General features: G+C 37.7%; 1 protein-coding gene across 4 annotated transcripts in view; it reads left to right on the top strand.

Annotated features, from left to right (window-relative positions):
• ank1a (ankyrin 1, erythrocytic a) overlaps positions 1-20232 on the top strand; it is a 115981-nt gene that overhangs the window by 66651 nt on the left and 29098 nt on the right. For all 4 annotated transcript variants that reach the window (XM_079607157.1, XM_079607158.1, XM_079607159.1 and 1 more), the window contains 4 exons: positions 1908-1992; positions 2137-2211; positions 3383-3514; positions 8637-8798. In XM_079607157.1, coding sequence (XP_079463283.1) covers positions 1908-1992; positions 2137-2211; positions 3383-3514; positions 8637-8798 — 454 coding nt within the window. The remainder of the gene's footprint in view (positions 1-1907; positions 1993-2136; positions 2212-3382; positions 3515-8636; positions 8799-20232) is intronic.

Below are 20232 nucleotides of genomic sequence, written 5' to 3' on the forward strand. Positions count from 1 at the left end.
TGTTGCCTCAGGGCAACGCTATGCAGTATAGGTAGTAAATCACAGAGAAAAATGTAATATTGTCTCAACGTTTATTAGGAAAATCAAGAGATTTGAAAATGCCTTTTATTTAGAATTTACTAAATATAAGAAAAGGGCTTTAAACATGTATTTTTCTGCCTCTCAAACCTCTTTCTGGGGTCCATTCTTCATCACTGTCACTTTCCTCAAGCTCACTGTACTCACTAATAAATCCATTGTTGGGTATGATTCTGACTGATCGCTCCTTTCTACCATAAAATGTCCCTGCATCCATTTTCCTGTTAAACATCAGTGCAGAAAAAGCAAAAACACTGATTTTGGCCTTCAATAAAGACACATCTACCATTAGCATTGCTATTGCACTGAACACTAGCCTGTAAAAGTACAATTTAATTATTATTATTATTATTTTACCATATTGTGCACAAATAACATGTAATGATGTGTGATAACATCCAAACACATTGTCAGCAAAGACCTCATAAAAAGTACCCCTTATCGCATAACGTTGCCCTGAGGCAACAAGAAGAAAAACTGAATTTCTAAACATGCTAAATTAAAAAAAAGTTAATAAAACTTGACAAACGGCTTCTCTACACCTTCATGCACATACATATATTTTTTATTTACAGTTCATGTCATTGTAAATAAGATTACTGAAGCAAATAATCTTACATTCTTCTCACACCATGTGCTCCTGTGACCACATGTCAGAAAAGGAAGTCCTGCCTTCAAATGATGCTTGATAGTGACTCCCACACCTTATTGGACCATTCTATAGCAATCATTTGACCATTTTGATTGGTTGCAATTATTTAAAGAAACATGTACTGGAAATTAAACTTAAAAACACTTTCCGTTGCCTGAGAGCAACGCTATGCAGTAGAGGGTTAAATGATACTTTTCAAGTTTGTAATACTAATCATTATGGGCATGGATAAATATGGATGCTTTATGCAAATGTATGTTATTATTGAAACCATAGTCAACATAGAGCATGAAGACGAGACATGTTTCAAAGGTCATAGATGTTTTTCAAAGAACTTGTTCATGTCTATTAGACACATGAAGAAAGAACAAAGAAATACCAGGTTCCCGGTACTTCTCTTTCTTTAAACTGAGCAATTTACTAAAACAAACATGTTTAGATTTGTGCATGACAGGGCAGCTCTTCTGAAAATGCTCAATGTACATTTATTATTTATTATTACATTAGTTTGTCTCTCTCTGTGCCCATTTTGATGAAGCTAAATTTTCAATAAAACTGTTTTCATTGGTATATTTTACTGTTTCTGTTGTCAAACAACGGAATGAATAGGCTATGAAATAGTGACTGAAACGCGACTCATTAAGACTCATTAATAACCAGCTCTCCCTTCCAAGATGTTAATCTGCACAAAAATCCTGATAATCGAGATGAATTGTCTGATCGTCTGATGAAATCAAATACACATATCACACATATCATACATACATATCTGCGCTGTGATTTCGTCTATACTTGCATGTAAAATTAGAGAAGCAACATAATATCTGTGATTAACTGAATTAAAGCTGGCGCGCGCGCGTGCTGGGAGAGCAGTTCCGGCGATTCTCAGAAACTAAATAAGGTTTGGGCGCATGTTTGAAGGGAAAAAAATTGCTAAAGGGGTTTGCAATGTCGCTAAGTTGGCAACACTGTGTATCTCCATTTCTCCAACTAGGGGTTGGGCCACGGGTCAAACAGAAAATATGCGCTGCCTTAATCGCGCGTTAAAAAAATTTGCGCCGTTAATATGATTTTGCGTCAACGCGTTATTAACGCGTTAACTTTGACAGCCTTATATATATGTGTATATATTATATATATATATGTTCTCTAACAGTGATTTATTTCTTCATAACAGATCATAGGAAGTGATGAACGAAGGAGGACTCTGACACCTTTGGCTCTGAGAGAAAGATACAGTGCTTTGAATGAACCAGCCTTGGGTAAGATTGCTCCCACACTGACAGCTCCTGCATGTTAAGCCCCCAAATCTCATACAACCTTTGCCTGACCCTGCTTTGAATAAGATGTGAGCTGCAGCATCAGATTGCTGAACTCTTGAGCCAATGATGGTCTGGTTTCTGCAGCATCACTGAGCGCCATGGAAAGGACGGAGTTAAAGATGGCTTTAATAGCTGAACAGCTAGGCCTGAGCTGGGCTGGTGAGTGTGTGGGTTTGAATGCACTTCTTTCGCTTAACAAGCAGAATGCTTAACTGGCCATGTCTTGTCAAGGCATATCTGGATGTCCATTTCTCTGCTATATAGAGAATTCAAAATGTTTTGACAAGTCATTTACTTGACGGTCCCAAATTTACCTCAATGTCTAGCATGTGCAGATGAGATCAAATATTGACTAGCTTTGGCTTAATTCTTTGGCTTTACAAGAGATCATTTTGCACAAGCTAAACTTTTTTCATGCTATAGGGTCTTCATACGGGGGCCTATTCATGCAACCTAATTGTTGAATTAATTGACAAATCAATAATCAAATAATGATCAAATTAGGACTTTTGAAAGTTATTGTATAAACAGATAAATAATAGTCACACAAATTAAAAAAATAAAGGAATGAATACTAATAAAACAATTATTATATCTATTGTACTTAATTATTTAAGCACTTATCATTGAATTCAGTCTGTAAATTAACTTACAAATAAGGAGATTTAAATGAAGTAGACTCTTATAAATATAGTTTCGTTAGTTTAGTCAATTTAGGTCTACAAAATCAAAATGTAGCAATGATGTGAGGTTTGGAAAGAGGCGAGTCATACACTTTCATATCATATATGAAAATAATTGCACATTTTTCTTATTCCAACTTGATTTGGAATAAATCAAGTTTATTGAAAGTGTTTTTTGTTAATACACGCTCTCCTGTCAACACATAATTACTTTAATCTTCAAGAGCTACAGATGCCTATTATAACGTTTCTATAACCTAATGACTATATTTTTCAGCATAAGTGGCTAGGGATGCACTGGCGTAACACTAGAGCATTAGTATAGATCAAAACATAAATCCGTGAAAAAATAAATGTGCAAATATTTTCAATGTGTTAGTTTTGTCCACATGTTTTTATTTTGACACTGATTTCTTTGTTGATTCATTTATTGTTGCTTTATCTGTTTATCCACCAATTTCTACATTTCATATGTGATAGATTATTGATTTGTCAGTTTACTGATACAACAGTATTTCATTGAGTGGCACAAATTTAGCCCTCATACTTCAGTAAATCATGCTTTAGTCAAAAATGAGTCACTTAATAGTGAAGGAACAAATTCATTCATGCTAGCACATAATGTATCATATCTAATTCCTGTGCAGAGTTGGGACGTGAACTGCAGTTTAATGTAGATGAAATAAATAAGATCCGTGTGGAGAATCCCAACTCCCTTTTAGAGCAGAGCTCAACACTGCTCAACCTGTGGGCCGCTCGAGAGGGGAAGAAAGCTAAAAGTGAGTGCCACAGTGTCCATTCACTATGATCCTATAAGAATACCTAAATTATTTGCGAGCAAATTCGACCTTATTCATCTGTCTCATGTGACGTAACTGTATGAAAATGCTGCCATATTTGTTGCTATACATATCAGCATGCTTTTAATCTGCGGTGATGTGGGATGTAGAGTTATCAACACTTCATAAAGTGAGTGCCCAGTTTGCAGGAATGCAAATGAGCTGTCTGTCTGCGCTTCAGGCCCTGCCTTTATCATGCAGTCTCCTCCCTCTCACCCCCCCTCTGCCCTCCCACCTTACCATGGCTTTACAAACCCCCATTTATGAACCCTTTCAAATCAGAGGTGTACATAACTGTTGTTGAAACAGGAGAGTTTCGAGTCTCTTCAAGGACGCGCACACTTATCATCTTGGGATATCACATCTATTGACTGTCAGGGCTTGACATTTACTTTTTTGCTCACCAGCCACTGTGGCTAGCAGTTTTCCAAAGTTACAAGCCACTCAGCATTTTCACTGGCCACAATTTTGACATTGATGCCATGGGGAAAATATAGATATTTGTAATATTATCTCATAATTTGGCAGCAGGTATGTTGCTATCACTTTAAGACCTCACGCACGGATCCATTATACTGTTACACGTGTGTTTTCTTTCTCAACTGTTCACGTTCACTTAAAACATAACTGACTGTGTTTACGTGAGTATTCACAAAGACCGACTTTTTGACATTTTTTTTGTGTATTTGACTGGGTAAGCGCAATAAGCTGAGAAAAAGTACTTAATTTAGTATTGAGAGGCGGTTTTATGTGCCGCACTTTGGGTGTGTGCACAAAATCTGCGGGAATGAGTAAAATTATGTGCAATAAGTGCAATCCCTTGCCAAAATTCAAGCCCTGTGTCACCAACAATATTCATCCAGAGCAAATTAAACAAGTGAGTGAGGAGAGGCGGGTTTGTGTGTAACTCGCTGTCGGAGAGATGAGAGAGAGAAAGAACAGCTGTTATTATGTATCTATTCTGAGGAAAATTAGTATTGAAAGCTACACTATACATTGCACTTAGTTTATCATTTCAGATGCCTTTTTAAAAGACTTCAATTTAAAAATGTATATATTATATATAAAATTCAACCCGACAAAGTGGCTTGTATGAGTGTTACACGCCACTGCTGAAATACACACACATTTGGCAAGTTGGCATGTGTTAATGTCAAGCCCTGTTGACAGTATTTGCTGATATCTCAGTGATTAGGTTGTACATCCGTGTGGCAATCATATTGAGAGGAAGGACTCCGGATGTGGACTTCTTACCGGGGACTGGAGCAGTACTTCCCAAATCTGTTCCTGGAACCTCCCCAACAGTACATTGGTAATGGAGGGTGCAGAAAATGGGCTTTGTTGAGGGCCCCAAGGTGCAGAAATATGACTCCTTTCAGTTGTCCTTTGCCATATAGCAATCTGCCAAGCGTTTCCTAAAAGCATTGTAAGCCTAAGTAGATCGTAGAACCATTGCCACCAATGGTCTCCCCGATAAACTTAGCTCACAATGCTTTTTGAGAAACGCAGCCATGACCCGTTCGTTTGTCCCTTGCCCTGTAGCTCAGGTGCCAAAAGCTTTGCCTTATTTTGCTCCAGTTGACCAAAGCTTTAAACACACACATTATCACAGGGCACCTAACAAGTGAGCCCAGGCAACAGCCTGCCCATAAGAACACACCTCTAGTGCCACTGCGCCACATGGGGTTTGGGCCAGGGGTCCATCTCACCATTCTCCAGTGCCTCAGGCTCTGTGTACACTTGGTATTAAGATGCGTTTTGGTCGATCAGATCCCAAGTAGACGAGGGAGACACATTACCATTTACACCTGGTATTTTACTCTGTTTCTTTTGTCCACTTTCAACCACTTCTGTCCTGATTTCTTCGAGGGGAGGGTCTATGTGTGGGTTAATGTATGGGCTTTATCAGATCATTTGATCTAATGGACAAAATAAGCTTGCGCAATTTACAAATTAATGCGCCCAGAGATGATGGAAAAACATACGGAGAGTATTTGTTTTAATTTCTGCTCAGACAGCCGCAAGACCAGCCGAACCCTGTGAGTGTGTGTTAGAAATCAGGAATGGTGAGAGAACATTGTGCTTGGTTCGTTTTTCGTCTTCAACCAAACTTGGGTCTCCAGTCGACAAAGTTTAAATTCCGTCTGGGTAGAGTGCTTACCATAATAAAAATATGTAACACACAACAGATAACGTCAAATACGTCCATTCAACTTTCATTTTGGAACTATTTTTTAACCATGACGGGACATGTCGGAGGGACGTCTTTTCAATGGTCATTAAACGTCCAAATGTTTACTGGGTATTGTCATGCCCCGCAATGTTTTGAGTGGAGTGAGGCCAGTGATAGCTTGCCGTGCCTCCCCCTTTCCTAACTTCGTAACACAGCCTGCTTCTGGGTGCTCGGTACAGAGTGGTTCTGTTTGCAAAATGTTGAAACTGTTTTGAGGTGTTACAATTGATACAATTGCATACCAGTGTGCAGGAGAGGAGCCGCCATATTTGGTTACCCGCTACTCTAGCTAGTTCGTCGCATCACCATTATTTAAGGCCATATCGGTAGAGGAGATTTGTGCAGAAGCTAACTCGGCCTATACTCATACTTTGGCAAAGTATTCGGCTATTGACGTGATGTCGCCACACCTAATGTCACTCACTTGGTCTTACGGGCAGGTAGTACATTTTCTGGACATGGATGAGCATTATTCTATATATCCTTATTTAAACGTCTCCCATTGAGGGGTCTGTGTGAAAAGGACTTGACTGAAAGAGAACATCTGCTTGCTTAGTGTAACTCTTAAAGAAAGGAGAGAGACACAGTAGGGGTTCCTTGCAACTCTTCCATGTAACTCCGCTTCTCGTCTCCATCTACATGTCATCACTAGGATCTGTCATTCAGAAACATGTTTTTTCCTATCACTGCTACGCTGATGACACACAGCTCTACCTCTCATTCCTGACTGAGGATCTGACGGCTCGCATCTCAGCCTGCCTGACAGACATTTCTTGCTGGATGAAGGACCACCAACTTCAACTAATCCTTGCGAAGACAGAGATGCTTGTGGTTTCAGTCAACCCAACACTACACCACAACTTCTCCGTTCAGCTGTAGGTTCATCATCCATAAATCCCTCCAGGACAGCCAGGAACATTTGAGTTGTGATTGATGATCTATTGAACTTTACAGACCGCATTGCTAGATCTGCCCGGTCCTGCAGATTTGCCTTCTACAACATTAGGAGGATCAAGTCCTTCCTATCAGAGCTCCACAACTCCTTGTCCAAGCGCTTGTTCTATCCAGACTGGACTATTGTAATGATCTCTTGGCAGGTCTTCCAGCATTACTGTCGAACCTCTGAAAAGCAAGCAAGAGTGTCTTTATCAAGCCGAAGAGACACACATCACAACTCTCCTCACAACATTGCACTGGTTGCCAGTTGCCGCTCGCCTTCAAATTCAAGGCACTAATGCTTGCCCACAGAACAACCACTAGCTCTGCTCCCTTTTACCTAAACTCATTACTCCAGACTTACGTGCCATCCAGAAGCTTGCGTTCTGCAATTGAATGTCGCTACGTGGTGCCATCTCAAAGAGGCACAAAATCACATTCACAAACCTTTTCCTTGAATCTTCCCTGCTGGTGGAATGATCTACCCAAAGTGACTCCGTAGCCATTTTCAAGAAACGGCTGAAGACTCATCTTTTTCGGCAACACTTGATCCATTAATGCTAACACTTTCTTTTCTCTTCTCTTCTCTTCTACTCAATATCTTTTTTTTAAATATATATTTATATATATATATACATATACAGTAAGACTAAACTGGGAAGGGTCACAGCACATATTGTATTCATATTGTTAAACCGCTTCTGTTGCTCTCCTCATTTGTAAGTCGCTTTGGATAATATTGTCTGCTAAATGATTCGTCTTTTAGAGGTTAACTGTTCTGAATGAGATTTGGGCTGCTGGTCAACTTTATATGAGAACAAATAGATGCGGCTCCCCAAGCCTGCAGCTAATAGGCCCTGACACACCAAGCCGATGGTTGGGCCATCGCTGACCACCGGCTGGCCCAGTTTTTGGACCACTAGTTGGACATGGTCAAGGGTATTTTGGTCAAAGAGCATGTTGAATTGGCGTTGGCGTTCTGCTTAGGGTACGAGCCAGTGCATGAGGATAAAAGTGAAACTGATGATAATGAGCAAAGAAGTCAAGACGGCACAGACAGAAGGAGATTGTCATTTTATGTCATTTTACCCGAGCGTTCCAGAGAAAGTGATGTGTAATCAAAATGGTAAGCAAGCGCTGCTTTGTTTACGCTTTGTATTTCTGCAGTCCTAGCTTTTTGAATGACAAATTATAGACTGTTGATACCTGCGGATACAGACAGTTATTTCCTTACATGCTGGAGCAGAAGACATGTGCTAGTTGATATTCACCTGGGGTCCCTTTGGTGTGTTCAAGCCGAGACACAGCCGACGCAAGGCGACAACACAGTCAACGCTGCTTGTTCTTTTACGTTGGCTTGGTGTGTCACGGCCTTAAAGCTCTCAATCCTTTCATCCAGAGAACCAAGGTTACACAGGGAAACCAGATGTTGTTAAGTGGAAATGAGGAAAATATCATTGGTCACATGAAAGTATACCTCCAATCATTTCAAAACTTACTGGATGTTGTTGTACGATTTGGTAGTCTTAAAAGGCTTCAGATTATAAATGAAATGTATGTAAATATCTGCACTTGTGCTTTTGAATTGAGGTTGATGTTATGTCTTGAAATAGCTTGTGGGATGTTTTTGAATTCCCTGCCATTGCTTTCCCCCCGATGGTGATAAATATGGTGGCTGTAAAGATAAGGTCACGTGACTGAGACAGATTTATCCACAATTGTTTTGAATAACAAAAGTAAATCAATTATTGTATTTTGGCTGTTTTTCCTAATAGTGTCTTGAAATCCTTTGGTTTTGTCAGTGGTGTGTCTCTGTCCTCATCCTTTATGTCCAACTACCCTGTCTTCCCCTTCTCCATTTCTCCACCATCTGTGTGTCTCTCACCACTGTAGTGGACAGCCTGTACGTGGCCCTCAAGAGTATTGACCGAGTGGACATTGTGAACATGATGGAGGGACAGGGACCACCAACAGGTCAGCAGGGGGGCTGGGAGCAAGAGGCTTCCAGGTCTAGGCATCTTGACAGAGACCATCTATCTCCTGCCATTACAAATGGTAAGAGAGAGATATCCCCTTGTGACATTCTACACTTCACTTGTCCCACATAATGTTTTTTTTCCCCCAAGAGCTGGCTTTTCCTCTCATCCAGTTGATATCAGCTGCTGTATCCTCTGTTCAAACCCTTGTCCCCCCATATTTTGGCCATGAACCTAACATTTCCTCTTCCAATTCTGCTGTCACCAGGACCAGAACTGATGACACCCCTCCAGAACTATGTTATGTTGCCTATCTTTGTAGCCTGTCTAAATGTATTTTGACTACTGCAGGGAAATGCTCTAAAACTCTGCAAAAAACCTCCTTTGTTCCTTTTAAACTTGGGGAAATATTTGAGATTAAGTAGATTTGCTTGTGTTTGGATAGGACACATTTAGGGGTTGTAACACTATTCGTTCTAATTTAATTTTTTACAGTTACAGTTCATTTGTACAGTTTAATGTATATTACAAGGGAAAATATAACTTAAGCTCTGACATAATCTGATTTGCAGTTGGTCTGAAAATTGACTTATTCTGTTAATTATTAATGAAAACCTATTTACCCATAAATTTTGAACATCTGTAACAGTTCGACATAGGCATAGCATGTTAGCATGAAACTGATTTTGAAACTTGAAACTTTTGCTTGATATCTACAAAAAGATACAGGGAAGACACATAATGTAGTCATAGGTTTTCTTATAAGAGTGGAATTTTATCAAACTGGTTTAACTCGCTGGCTTTGGCAAAGCCTTAACACTTGTCCTGGATCACATGTACCTTGTTACCAATCGTATCAAGACTCTGACTTCATAGAAACTGTTCCCGAGTTATAACAGACAGTTACCGTCTGATATCATAGATCATTGGGTGGCAAATGTTGCATCTCCATTATTAACTTCCAATTAGGCAAAACAGCCTTTGGTTTTCCTGTTGGGATTGCGTGTTTCCAACACATTTAGCTCCGAGATTTTTGTCTTTACCTGGAGCACGGTCTCTGAATTAACTATTTATAAGCATATTTACAAGTGGAAGAAGTTCCACCCATCGGAATTATGTTGGTAATTAAAAGTTCTTCCATCTAGAAAACAATGTATATACCTATACAGCATGCAATAGATCCTGTCAAATACAGCTTAAGTTGTATTTATCCCCAGTTATATAGTCTGTTACATTGCCGCGCATCTGATATATGATGATTTGGTTCCTTTTTACCATTAACAAAGGTAACCTATTCAATTCAGTATCAGTTCATTCAGTAGCATGCTTCCTGTGTTTTGTGGTACCTTTTAACGCACATTTTACAAGTACAGAGAGATGCACTTATTTGCAATTAAAAACCATCATTAGTGAAACATGTCAGTTCTCCTGAGTGTAAAATCCAGTGTAAAGTATACATTCATGTCACTGGAAGGGATATTAAAAGGGTCATGACATAATTTGTGTTGTATTATTTTACCAGAGGTTCACAATAATGTAAATATCATATATAGTATTTTTAGGTGCATTCTCCACCGTCTCTATGGCGTTCTGATTTAAAGGTGCTATGATTATGCTTCTTTTCTTTTAAGACTTCAGAGTAAACTCCCATTGTCACGATTGGGAAACATCTTTGGATAGGAAAGTATTAATGCTATGTCATGTGGTAGGTTAAATACATTGCAACAACCACATAACTAATCCATTATTAGTCCAGGCATTTCACAAATTATGTGAAGCATACATATGCAAGACATATGAATAACTTAGAAAACAAAACAATTGGCACACTATTAAACTTCAGCTGTTTTTTTATTTGTCTTAAAAATGCACCACTCAAGCATTGAGATGTGTTGCAATGGTCAAAAACATCAATCTATGTTTACATTTCGGTATGGGGAACACATATTCAATATTTTATACAACTTTTGCTTCAATAAACTCAATTTACTGCTTATTAATAGTTAGTAAGGTAGTTTTTATAGCGTTTAAGTTTCGGTATTGGGTAGGATTAAAGGATGTAGGTCATGCAGGATAAGGCATTAATATGTGCTTTATAAGTACTAATACTTATAAAGCACATAAGTACTAATAAACAGCCAATATCCTAGTAATATGCATGCTAATAAGCAACTAGTTAATAACGAGAATTGAACCCAAAAATAAAGTGTTGTCGAAAAAATAAGCAATTTATGAAATGGTGAATAGCCTTGTTTATCCCGCTCTCTATACTCACTACACAGTAAGTCTAATTTGGGTCAAATATGGACAAACCCAGCCGTTGGGTTACATTTTTTAATTAAAAATGTTAACCCAGCGGTTGGGTTCGTCCATATTTTACCCAGATTTGGGTTAAAACAACCCAGCATTTTTTAGAGTGGGGAGGAAGTTTTAACAGATTAAGGAAAAGTTTATTTCTCATGTCATGACCCCTTTAAGAGATATCAGATCTCAGAAGGCATTTGGTTCTTCCTCAAGGGTATGTTAAGATATATTAAGACAAATGGATGGGATAATAACTGTAATGGAACAGTTTTAAGCAAAGCTTCTTGACTCTGCCATTAGCCACAACCTTTGAAATATTCTGTTCAGCAAAAGGACATAGGCCACATTGCATCAGACACTGGCTCACACATAATTATGAGTATAGTACAGAGATGACTTTCCCGCAGTGAGGTGTCTCATTATTAGATATGCCACTTCTGTGAATTCTTCATTATGCCAGCCCCTTTTGCTGGCCAACACAATGCTTGTGTCTAGTCGCCCCCCTTACCTGTACATATCCCCATTTTAGTAATAAAATAACTCTTTCTCGCTTCATTCATAAAACCTTGTTGAGTATGTATGGTGAGGACACCTGTATGACCCCCTAATACAGATCCAAGGGTGTCCATATTCCCCTTACCAAATGCTCATAAACCAGTTTGGGCTGTCAGACTTCTTTTGAAATATACTAGTGCAAAAGTTGATGATTAGGATGCTTAGTGATTATCTTCCCCAGATTGCCCAATACAAGGACTAAATCTGTATTTTAACACTCAGTTTCAATTCCCTGTAAAAAGGGTTGCTTCCAGAGAGCAGGTCCACACCCTGTGCATCTGAGAGAGAGGCCTGACCCCATGCTGAGACTCTGCATGCTCATGATTTATTCATGCACAGTACCATGGTGGCATCTAGTGGTGAAGCTGCAAGAGATGTTGTGCACTGAACTGTGCGACTGCATGTGCTGGGACAACTACTGAGTGACTCACCACCTCAAAGGGAGCAGTAGCTCCCTGCACGTTCTCCCAATTTTGGGATTATTTTCTCATGCAATGCTATTTGGTGGTAAAACTGTAGAGTGACATGTCTGCACTGCTTATATGTGACCCTGGATCACAAAACCAGTCACGAGTCGCACGGGTATATCTGTGGCAATAGCCAACTATACATTGTATGGGTCCAAATGATCGATTTTTCTTTTATGCCAAAAATCATTAGGATATTAAGTAAAGATCAAGATATTTCGTAAATTTCCTACCGTAAATATATAAAACATTTATTTTTTTTGAGTGAATGCAACACAATCGCAAACATTAATGCACAACTTTAAAGGAGATTTTCTCAATGTTTAGATTTTTTTCACTCTCAGATTCCAGATTTTCAATAGTTGTATCTCTGCCAAATATTGTCCTATTCTAACAAACCATACATCAATGGAAAGCTTATTTATTCAGCGTTGTATAAATCTCAATTTCAAAAAGTTGACCCATGTGACTGGTTTTGTGGTCCAGAGTCACATATGCTTATTTCCCTGTAGAGGGAACCCATCAAGCTAACCTGCTGAAGAATCCAGCATAACCAGCATGAATGTCTTATTGGTCCAGGCTGGTTTATGATGGTTAGAGCTGGTATAGTGCTGGTCTAGCTGGTATGCAGCTGTTCTCAAGTAGAACTGACACTCACGCTTTCCATTCTGCTCCCAGCATGCAAAACATACCTTATCCTGGTGACCACATATGCTGAATTTTTCAGCAGGGTACCCTCTTTTTTTTCCTCAATCCTTGAGTAGGTAGAGTAGCAGGTTGGTCCATCTACGGTGCAACAGGACCCCACGCTGACCCAACAAGCATACGTGTTGCCTGTGTTGTGGTTTCAATCTTTTTATGAAATCACTTCTCAGAGATCTTTGATGCCAGAAATATTGTAGACTTTATTTAACAAAACAAAGCCGAGCAACCTCCTGCAGGAGATGACTCCCCGCAGGAGATGACTCCGGAACATCGGTTAGCTTTTCACATATATACATACATCGCCTCCAAAAATGGTCATACATCCTAGATAGGGTCTTGCACCATGTGACAAACTTAAATAGAATCCACTGCTGCATCAGCATTCTTGACCTTTCTGTAAGCCCCCAAAAGACAAACCAAAGTCACACACTCACAAAGGAAATAAATAATAGTGTCTTAATATGTAGCTAAATTACTGATCTTCTAAATAATAAAATCTTCAACATTCCCTCCTCTGGGGCTTATCTAAGCCCCACTTTTAGTATCCTTTTCCAGAGTGTAGTTTCACAATCCAGCCCCCTCACTTATGCTACCTAGTGACTAAATCAAGTCACCCAGTCTCTTTTCCAATGACTAGATTATGCGCACCACACTCGGGAGGAGCATTCGAGCCAAACATCTCTCTCCATATATTTTCTTTCTTTCAGTTGTATTTTCTTTTTTCTTTCAATGGAGAGAGTAAAAGACTTCGAATTCTCCCTAATAAAACAAAAAAACATTGTTATAAGTGTGTGGATAAAGTTGGTTCAGCATTGCCTGTTATTGTCACAGTAGAGTATGTCAAACATAAAAATCCCTTATACATTTAAAAGTATTCTTGCGGTGTAGATATCCTCTTCAACCCAGACACTTTACGCATCGTAGAGGGTCACCCTTCGGGGAGAGGTTAGGCTAGCACATACACCCAGGGTCTGGCTCGTCAATCATCTTCTCCTTCTTTATTTGAGGTACTTGAATCAACATCCAATTTTTGTACATTTAAATTTGGTTTATAAGCCCAATCTTAATAATATTGGTTGCCCTTTAAAATTAATTTTCATTATCTTGATATTTCAGCATTTCCATTTGTTTAACAGTAATTTTAACAACTAATGATCTTATTATGGGAAGTACACAACAGAATAATAACCACCTTTCAATATTGCAACTTCAGAAAACATTCCTAATTTAGCAAACCATGTTCATACTCCTCCAAACTTCAAATCAAGTTTTTCTTAACTTTTTGCTCTTAAACTTTTTTTTTGACTTATTCCTGTATTCGCTAAATGTTCCTCCCTGCACAGTATTAGTTGGTAAACGTGCAACACTGATCTTCAAACATAAGTCCTTCTACTTTTCTCATGTAATTGTTTTCCTCCTAATGCAGACAAAGCTTTACAGTAAATCTCTGCTGATTTATAATAAATAATTTATTCATTCTGTGTTTTTATTTTTCGTGATCCATATGAATTTTGAATTTAAAATAGGGCTGGGTTAAATACCTATTTTTCTCATTTTCAATTGCTTCTTTTTATGAAGGAATATCAATTATTAAATTCGAAGAATCAATCTTTTAGTCAATAACTTTTAGTTGATGAACGAACAGAACATTGTAGTGCACCTTTTATCCTTTAAATCGCTTTGTGCTTCGTTATAAAGTTTCATATTTTAAATTCAGTTTTATTACCAAAATGTCACAATAAATACCATTTAGACATTTTTAATCTTGCGTTATAGCTCCTCATTGGAGCTCTTCAGTTCAAGCGGTTCTCAACTGAATACCTTTTCTTCCTTTCTACTAATTTCTAAATAAACTCATGAATAATCTAGTTATATCCCATGTAATCACTCAAACTACGAAAGCTTTAGAGCAATGTTACATTTACCTCATAAAAGTCATTCAATAAACTCATTAGACAATTAGAACAAATAACTGTAGAAAATAACTTTTCCACTACCTTACATATTGATTATATGTACATCTCTTTTTTTCTGTAAATCTAAAACCATCATTTTCATATCAACCATTTAAAACATAAAGCATTATAACTTAATTATTATTAAAACTTCCTTGTGTGCAATTTAAGTGTTCGTATACAATTCATTTTAATCTTCAATATTCTTGGAATAACTTGCTAACCCATTATCTGAATTTATTTCTGATAGCATTTCAAATCTAAGGAATACTTCTCTGTTAGAAATCTCATTTCTGCATCTGCCCCTCCTCTGCTAATAACATTGCCTTTACCCGTCTATATCATGTCCACATAATCCATTATCAAGCGTTTTAATAGTCCTTTCTCGCCTATTTGTGTTGCTGTTCCTTTCTTAACTTTGTTTTTGGCACAAATTTTACAAATTTCACATTCGTAATCTCTCTTTACAAATTTCACATTCTTAATCTCTCCTTTTCCTTAATCTCTCATAATTCCCCCCTTGCGTACTGGTCAAAACCAGGCGCATCTGGATTGAAAATATTCAAAAGTGATGTTGGTGTAACAATCTGTCCTTCATGTGAATGTCAAATATCTTTTTGACCCTCCTCTGGTACCATAGATTGTTCATAAGGCCTGCTTGTTATTGAATGCGATTAACTTCCAATTAAATTTGTCGTTCTATTAGCACTACTTAATATTTTATTTAGTCAATAGCATATTGAATCATAACATAATCTTATGAATTAAAGTTGAAATCGAATATTTGTTAATAGCCAGTCTTAGTACTTGTTTTAATTTCAACTGTAGCCTTAAACTAATTAGGTATACCCCTGTATTGACAAGTTGCATCTAAGTACCCGTTTGGATCTTTTTAAAATGTCTTTTTAGTTCTATTTTTTATTCCTTTATGAATTGTCTTAATTCCAATTATTCTATGTAAATTTCTTGAATTAGTCGTTACCATTCATTTTATCATATACCATACATTTTCTCTCTTCAATCAATTTTTTCTGGTGGGGTTATTATTAGGTTGCTACTAAATATTCAAGGGCTTTAACATTACATTTTTAGAAAAGTTTGGTTGATGTTGAAGTATTGTCTGAACTTGTACTCATCTCTTTCACTCTGTTGCTTCTCTTCTTTGCACAACTCCTTGTGAATCTCCCACTTTCTGCAACTTTTCATTCCTGTGAATTTGGTTAAGTTTGTCTCCTTTTTCCGTTCATGTTGATCTTTGTGAGTTGTTGCAATGGGTTGTTTCCTCTCATTTGCAAGGGAAGATCATTGATCCCTCACTTTCTGTTGTCGAGGGGGGTCATTTTGCTGATCAATGCACAAGCCTCTTCTGAGATTACAATGCACAGTCACTGGTTCTTTGTTAGAATCATCCCAGAAGCCTTCCTGGAAGTGAGCTACTGTCATCTGTGAATGAAATCTTAATTATTTATGTTAGTGACAACAACATATATTAAATCATCTGCTCATCTGGCCCATTGTCCTCCTCGGTGTTACCTGTAGAATGGTCATGTGGGCTGAGTGGTTTCCTTTCATTAGCAGCAGGGCTTGAACCCATATATTCCCTTTATTTTTCATAAATTTGGCTTTTTATCTTCATATTTGCACCTTCTTTACATTTTTCTCACATTACATTTCAAATGTACTTTTTACAATTAGTCAATTCAAAACGTATCTCATTGTTTTGAGTCCCACTATCAACACACTATTCATCTTGGACAACACTCAACCCACTTTACAAGACAGAAGTTACAAGACATTATTTCATACTTTTGACAAAGAATCAGCTCCATCACAATATGCTGAAAAGAAAGTCAGATGCGTTATGCGCTGCGCAAAATGTGGCACTGTTTTTTCCCATTTTTTTTTTCTATTGCCACTACAGTTTCAACCAGGAAATGTAACCAAATTCATCCATGGTCATTATTTTATTGGGCAGAGTTTGCCCTGTGGGCCCACATATTCAATTTTCAATACAGCTGTATTGGCAAAATAATTGATTTGCCTCATTGTCTCTTCAAACACAATCTCTCACATCTCTCACATTCATACTCAGTCACACACATTGGCCAACACACACTCCTGTGACTGCTGCAGCAGGTTCTGCTCTAAATGCAGAACTTATAATTTTAGCTGTGGAATGCATCAGGTCAACACAACTATGTCCAATCACTATTGAGAAGTTTCCATGATCGTAAGGTTTCCGTTTAACACCGGTTGTACAACACCTTTTTTCTTTTTATAAACTCTAATATTCTCTGTATTTTAGATTAATAGGCCTATTTGGTCTAATTTTTTCATATTATTTTTGTCTTTGCTCATGAGCTGCTTTTAAGAAGAAATTTGGAGATCTCTGTATAATCTTGGATTCTTGGCCAGTAACATTTCCATGTCATTATCCCAGTTTTGACGTTTGTGACTTCATAATTTTGGACTTTTGGAGTAACTTTTCCCTCCAATCTATCTCTAGAAATTACCAAAACAAGATGGAGTGACCAGTATCATTGCTTTGTCAACTATAATAATCAATAATAATCATGCTTTTACAATAATAATCATGCTTTGACATTTTGTCTTTCTTTTTCTTTGCCAGAGAATAATTCTATCATGCTTTTAGCCCTATAGTTGTTTAATCTAATAGCCCTCAATATACCAAATCCAGCCTCCGTTCTAATTATTTGGTGAGTTTGAGCACCCACTTCTGTCTGTCAACATATTTTCTTTTTCTTATAGGGCTGGACTTGTACCTACTGAAAAAGCAGAGAGGGTTAGTTTAGCAGAGAATATAAAGAATTGCTCTTAGACCAGTGAATAATCAAAATGAATAAAGTTAATATAATAATTAACCAACTTTGAAGCAGTCTCTGGTGATCATTGAGGAGTCCACACCTGTGGTGTGGGTCAGTTCTTCTGTTTTTAGATCATCAGTCCGTTGAAGCTTCTTGGCTGTAGCTCTGCATGTGTTGTCAGCCGATGATGTCACTCAAAGGCCTGTTAGGCTATGTTGTTTCTCTGCCTCTTCTCAGTTTGGGCAATGAAGTTGATCCTGCCTGAGTTTTGCATCTCAGGATTTTCTCTTTGTCCTTAGGAAAAGTCTCAAGTGAACGTTTCACCTTAAATCAGTCTTTCTCCTTGTTGAGCTTTCCAGAAAGTCAATTTCAGGAGGGGAGCTGAAAGCCCCTTACCCACTTCTGTCTTCTTTCTGCAGTCGTGTCTTTGACCTTTGGCCTCTTGTTGCTTTCATTGAAACTGTCAGTGAAGCCATCTGAAATTTGAACACTCAGAGATCTGCATGAATCAAATTTAACTTTTAAAAATACTAGACCCAATTGTGCCTGAGCTGTCAGCTCTTTATCTAAATTTCACTTTTTAACCATCCTTTTTGCTAGTTCTTCTATATAAAAATCTCACTGGTTGACAACAGCAGTTCTTCCATTCTATTTTTAGTAAAGCAAGTTCTTCATTGCAGGAAAAAGCAAGCTATTTCTGTTTTTCAATATCAGCAATAATCTAACTTTGATTATCTAAGTATAAATAAATTTTCCCTATCATAAAATCAGCTTTCAATCTTTATTCTATTTTTGCATGCTGTGTTCAAATAATCTAGCATGGTGAATAACATTTTTCTCAACCAACATCAAGGAATTCCTCTTATCTTTTCTTTTTAATTATTGAATCAACAATATTTACTACAATTCTAAGATTCCTAATGTTTATGAAACTTAGTCACCCAATCTTGATCACCTAACACTGCACAACTTATTTTTTCTTAACACAAACTTAATAATCTGCACTGGAATAATTTTCCACTCTGTCTTCAGGGATAATGAGATACAAATTTAGACGTCTTCAGATATATCATATAATATATTATGCACGTGCAATCTTATTTATATTGATCTATTAATATATATATATTATTAGGCTACATTTATTGATTAAATACTCCTTTTTTTTCTTTCTTTTTTTCATACTGCAATAATCTGCAGAGTTAATATCTTGAAACAATTGTCTTCCTTTACTTTTTGTTAATACACCATTTATTTCATGTCTCTAAATCTCATTCACACATTCTTTGTCCCTTTTCAAGTGACCAGGGTCAGGGGGGTCACTATTTTTACCCACAGGCACAGTCAAGCAAGACACAGGATCCCACAGATACACACACACACCCTATTCTGCTATTCCCTGTCAGATATGAACTATTCGCTACTTCTCAATTTTTTATTTTAAAACACTACATTAAATATTCACTGATTCACCTCCTCAACACAGCAAAAACAATACCTCTTTAACTATAAGATTCACTGATTTACTTCCTCCAACACAGTGATACTTTTAAAACGATAACTATACTATAGGATTTAGCCTATCCGAGCAGACCCTTGTTAAACCCATAACAAGGCGGTAACCATAGGCTAAAACTATCCTATTCTACAAGATCAAGCCTACCTGAGCAGTCCCTTGTTAAACTTAACAAGGCGGTATCCATAGGCTAATCTTCATCTGTGCACATGCTATTTACTGTATCCTTCAAGGCCCACTTACAAGTAAAACACAGATCACTAATAATCCTTATAAATCCTCTGTGTGCATGCTTTTTGCGTAATCATCCATCAAGGCCCTCTTGATATACGCAAAAACACAGATAAATCAACTGATATCCTTATCAGCCACTGATATCCTTATTAGTAAATACAAATCCTTGCGTACGTACGACAAAACCTTAGCGCAAAACTAATAGTACCAATGCTCATACAATCCAAACAGGATTGCATAAGAACTGGCAAGAATTACCGGGAGCTCCCCCGCGCTATTACAAACTACTTGATATCTACAAGGCCTTCTTATTAGAAATCACAATGCATGCAATCATTTCTGGAATCAAAGACCCCTTTTTCAATTTTGTTTTAGTTCTTTTAAATTTGAAGAAGCTTTTCTTACCACTTCCGGGCAGCTGCTGGTGACCAACACATACTTTACACAAAAGCAAAAATGCTCACCTCAAAGTACAGTGGCCACTGTTGTTTGTGCCGGTCACCAGAGATGCCCTTCGTGGTTCCTTCAGCTCCTAACAAGTCCTGCTGGGGTGCCATTTGTTGTGGTTTCAATCTTTTTATGAAATCACTTCTCAGAGATCTTTGATGCCAGAAATATTGTAGACTTTATTTAACAAAACAAAGCCGAGCAACCTCCTGCAGGAGATGACTCCCCGCAGGAGATGACTCCGGAACATCGGTTAGCTTTTCACATATATACATACATCGCCTCCAAAAATGGTCATACATCCTAGATAGGGTCTTGCACCATGTGACAAACTTAAATAGAATCCACTGCTGCATCAGCATTCTTGACCTTTCTGTAAGCCCCCAAAAGACAAACCAAAGTCACACACTCACAAAGGAAATAAATAATAGTGTCTTAATATGTAGCTAAATTACTGATCTTCTAAATAATAAAATCTTCAACACCTGTTGCCACCTACATAACA

The sequence above is a fragment of the Phoxinus phoxinus genome (assembly GCF_949152265.1).
Source record: "Phoxinus phoxinus genome assembly, chromosome: 3".
Classification (NCBI taxonomy): Eukaryota; Metazoa; Chordata; class Actinopteri; order Cypriniformes; family Leuciscidae; genus Phoxinus; species Phoxinus phoxinus.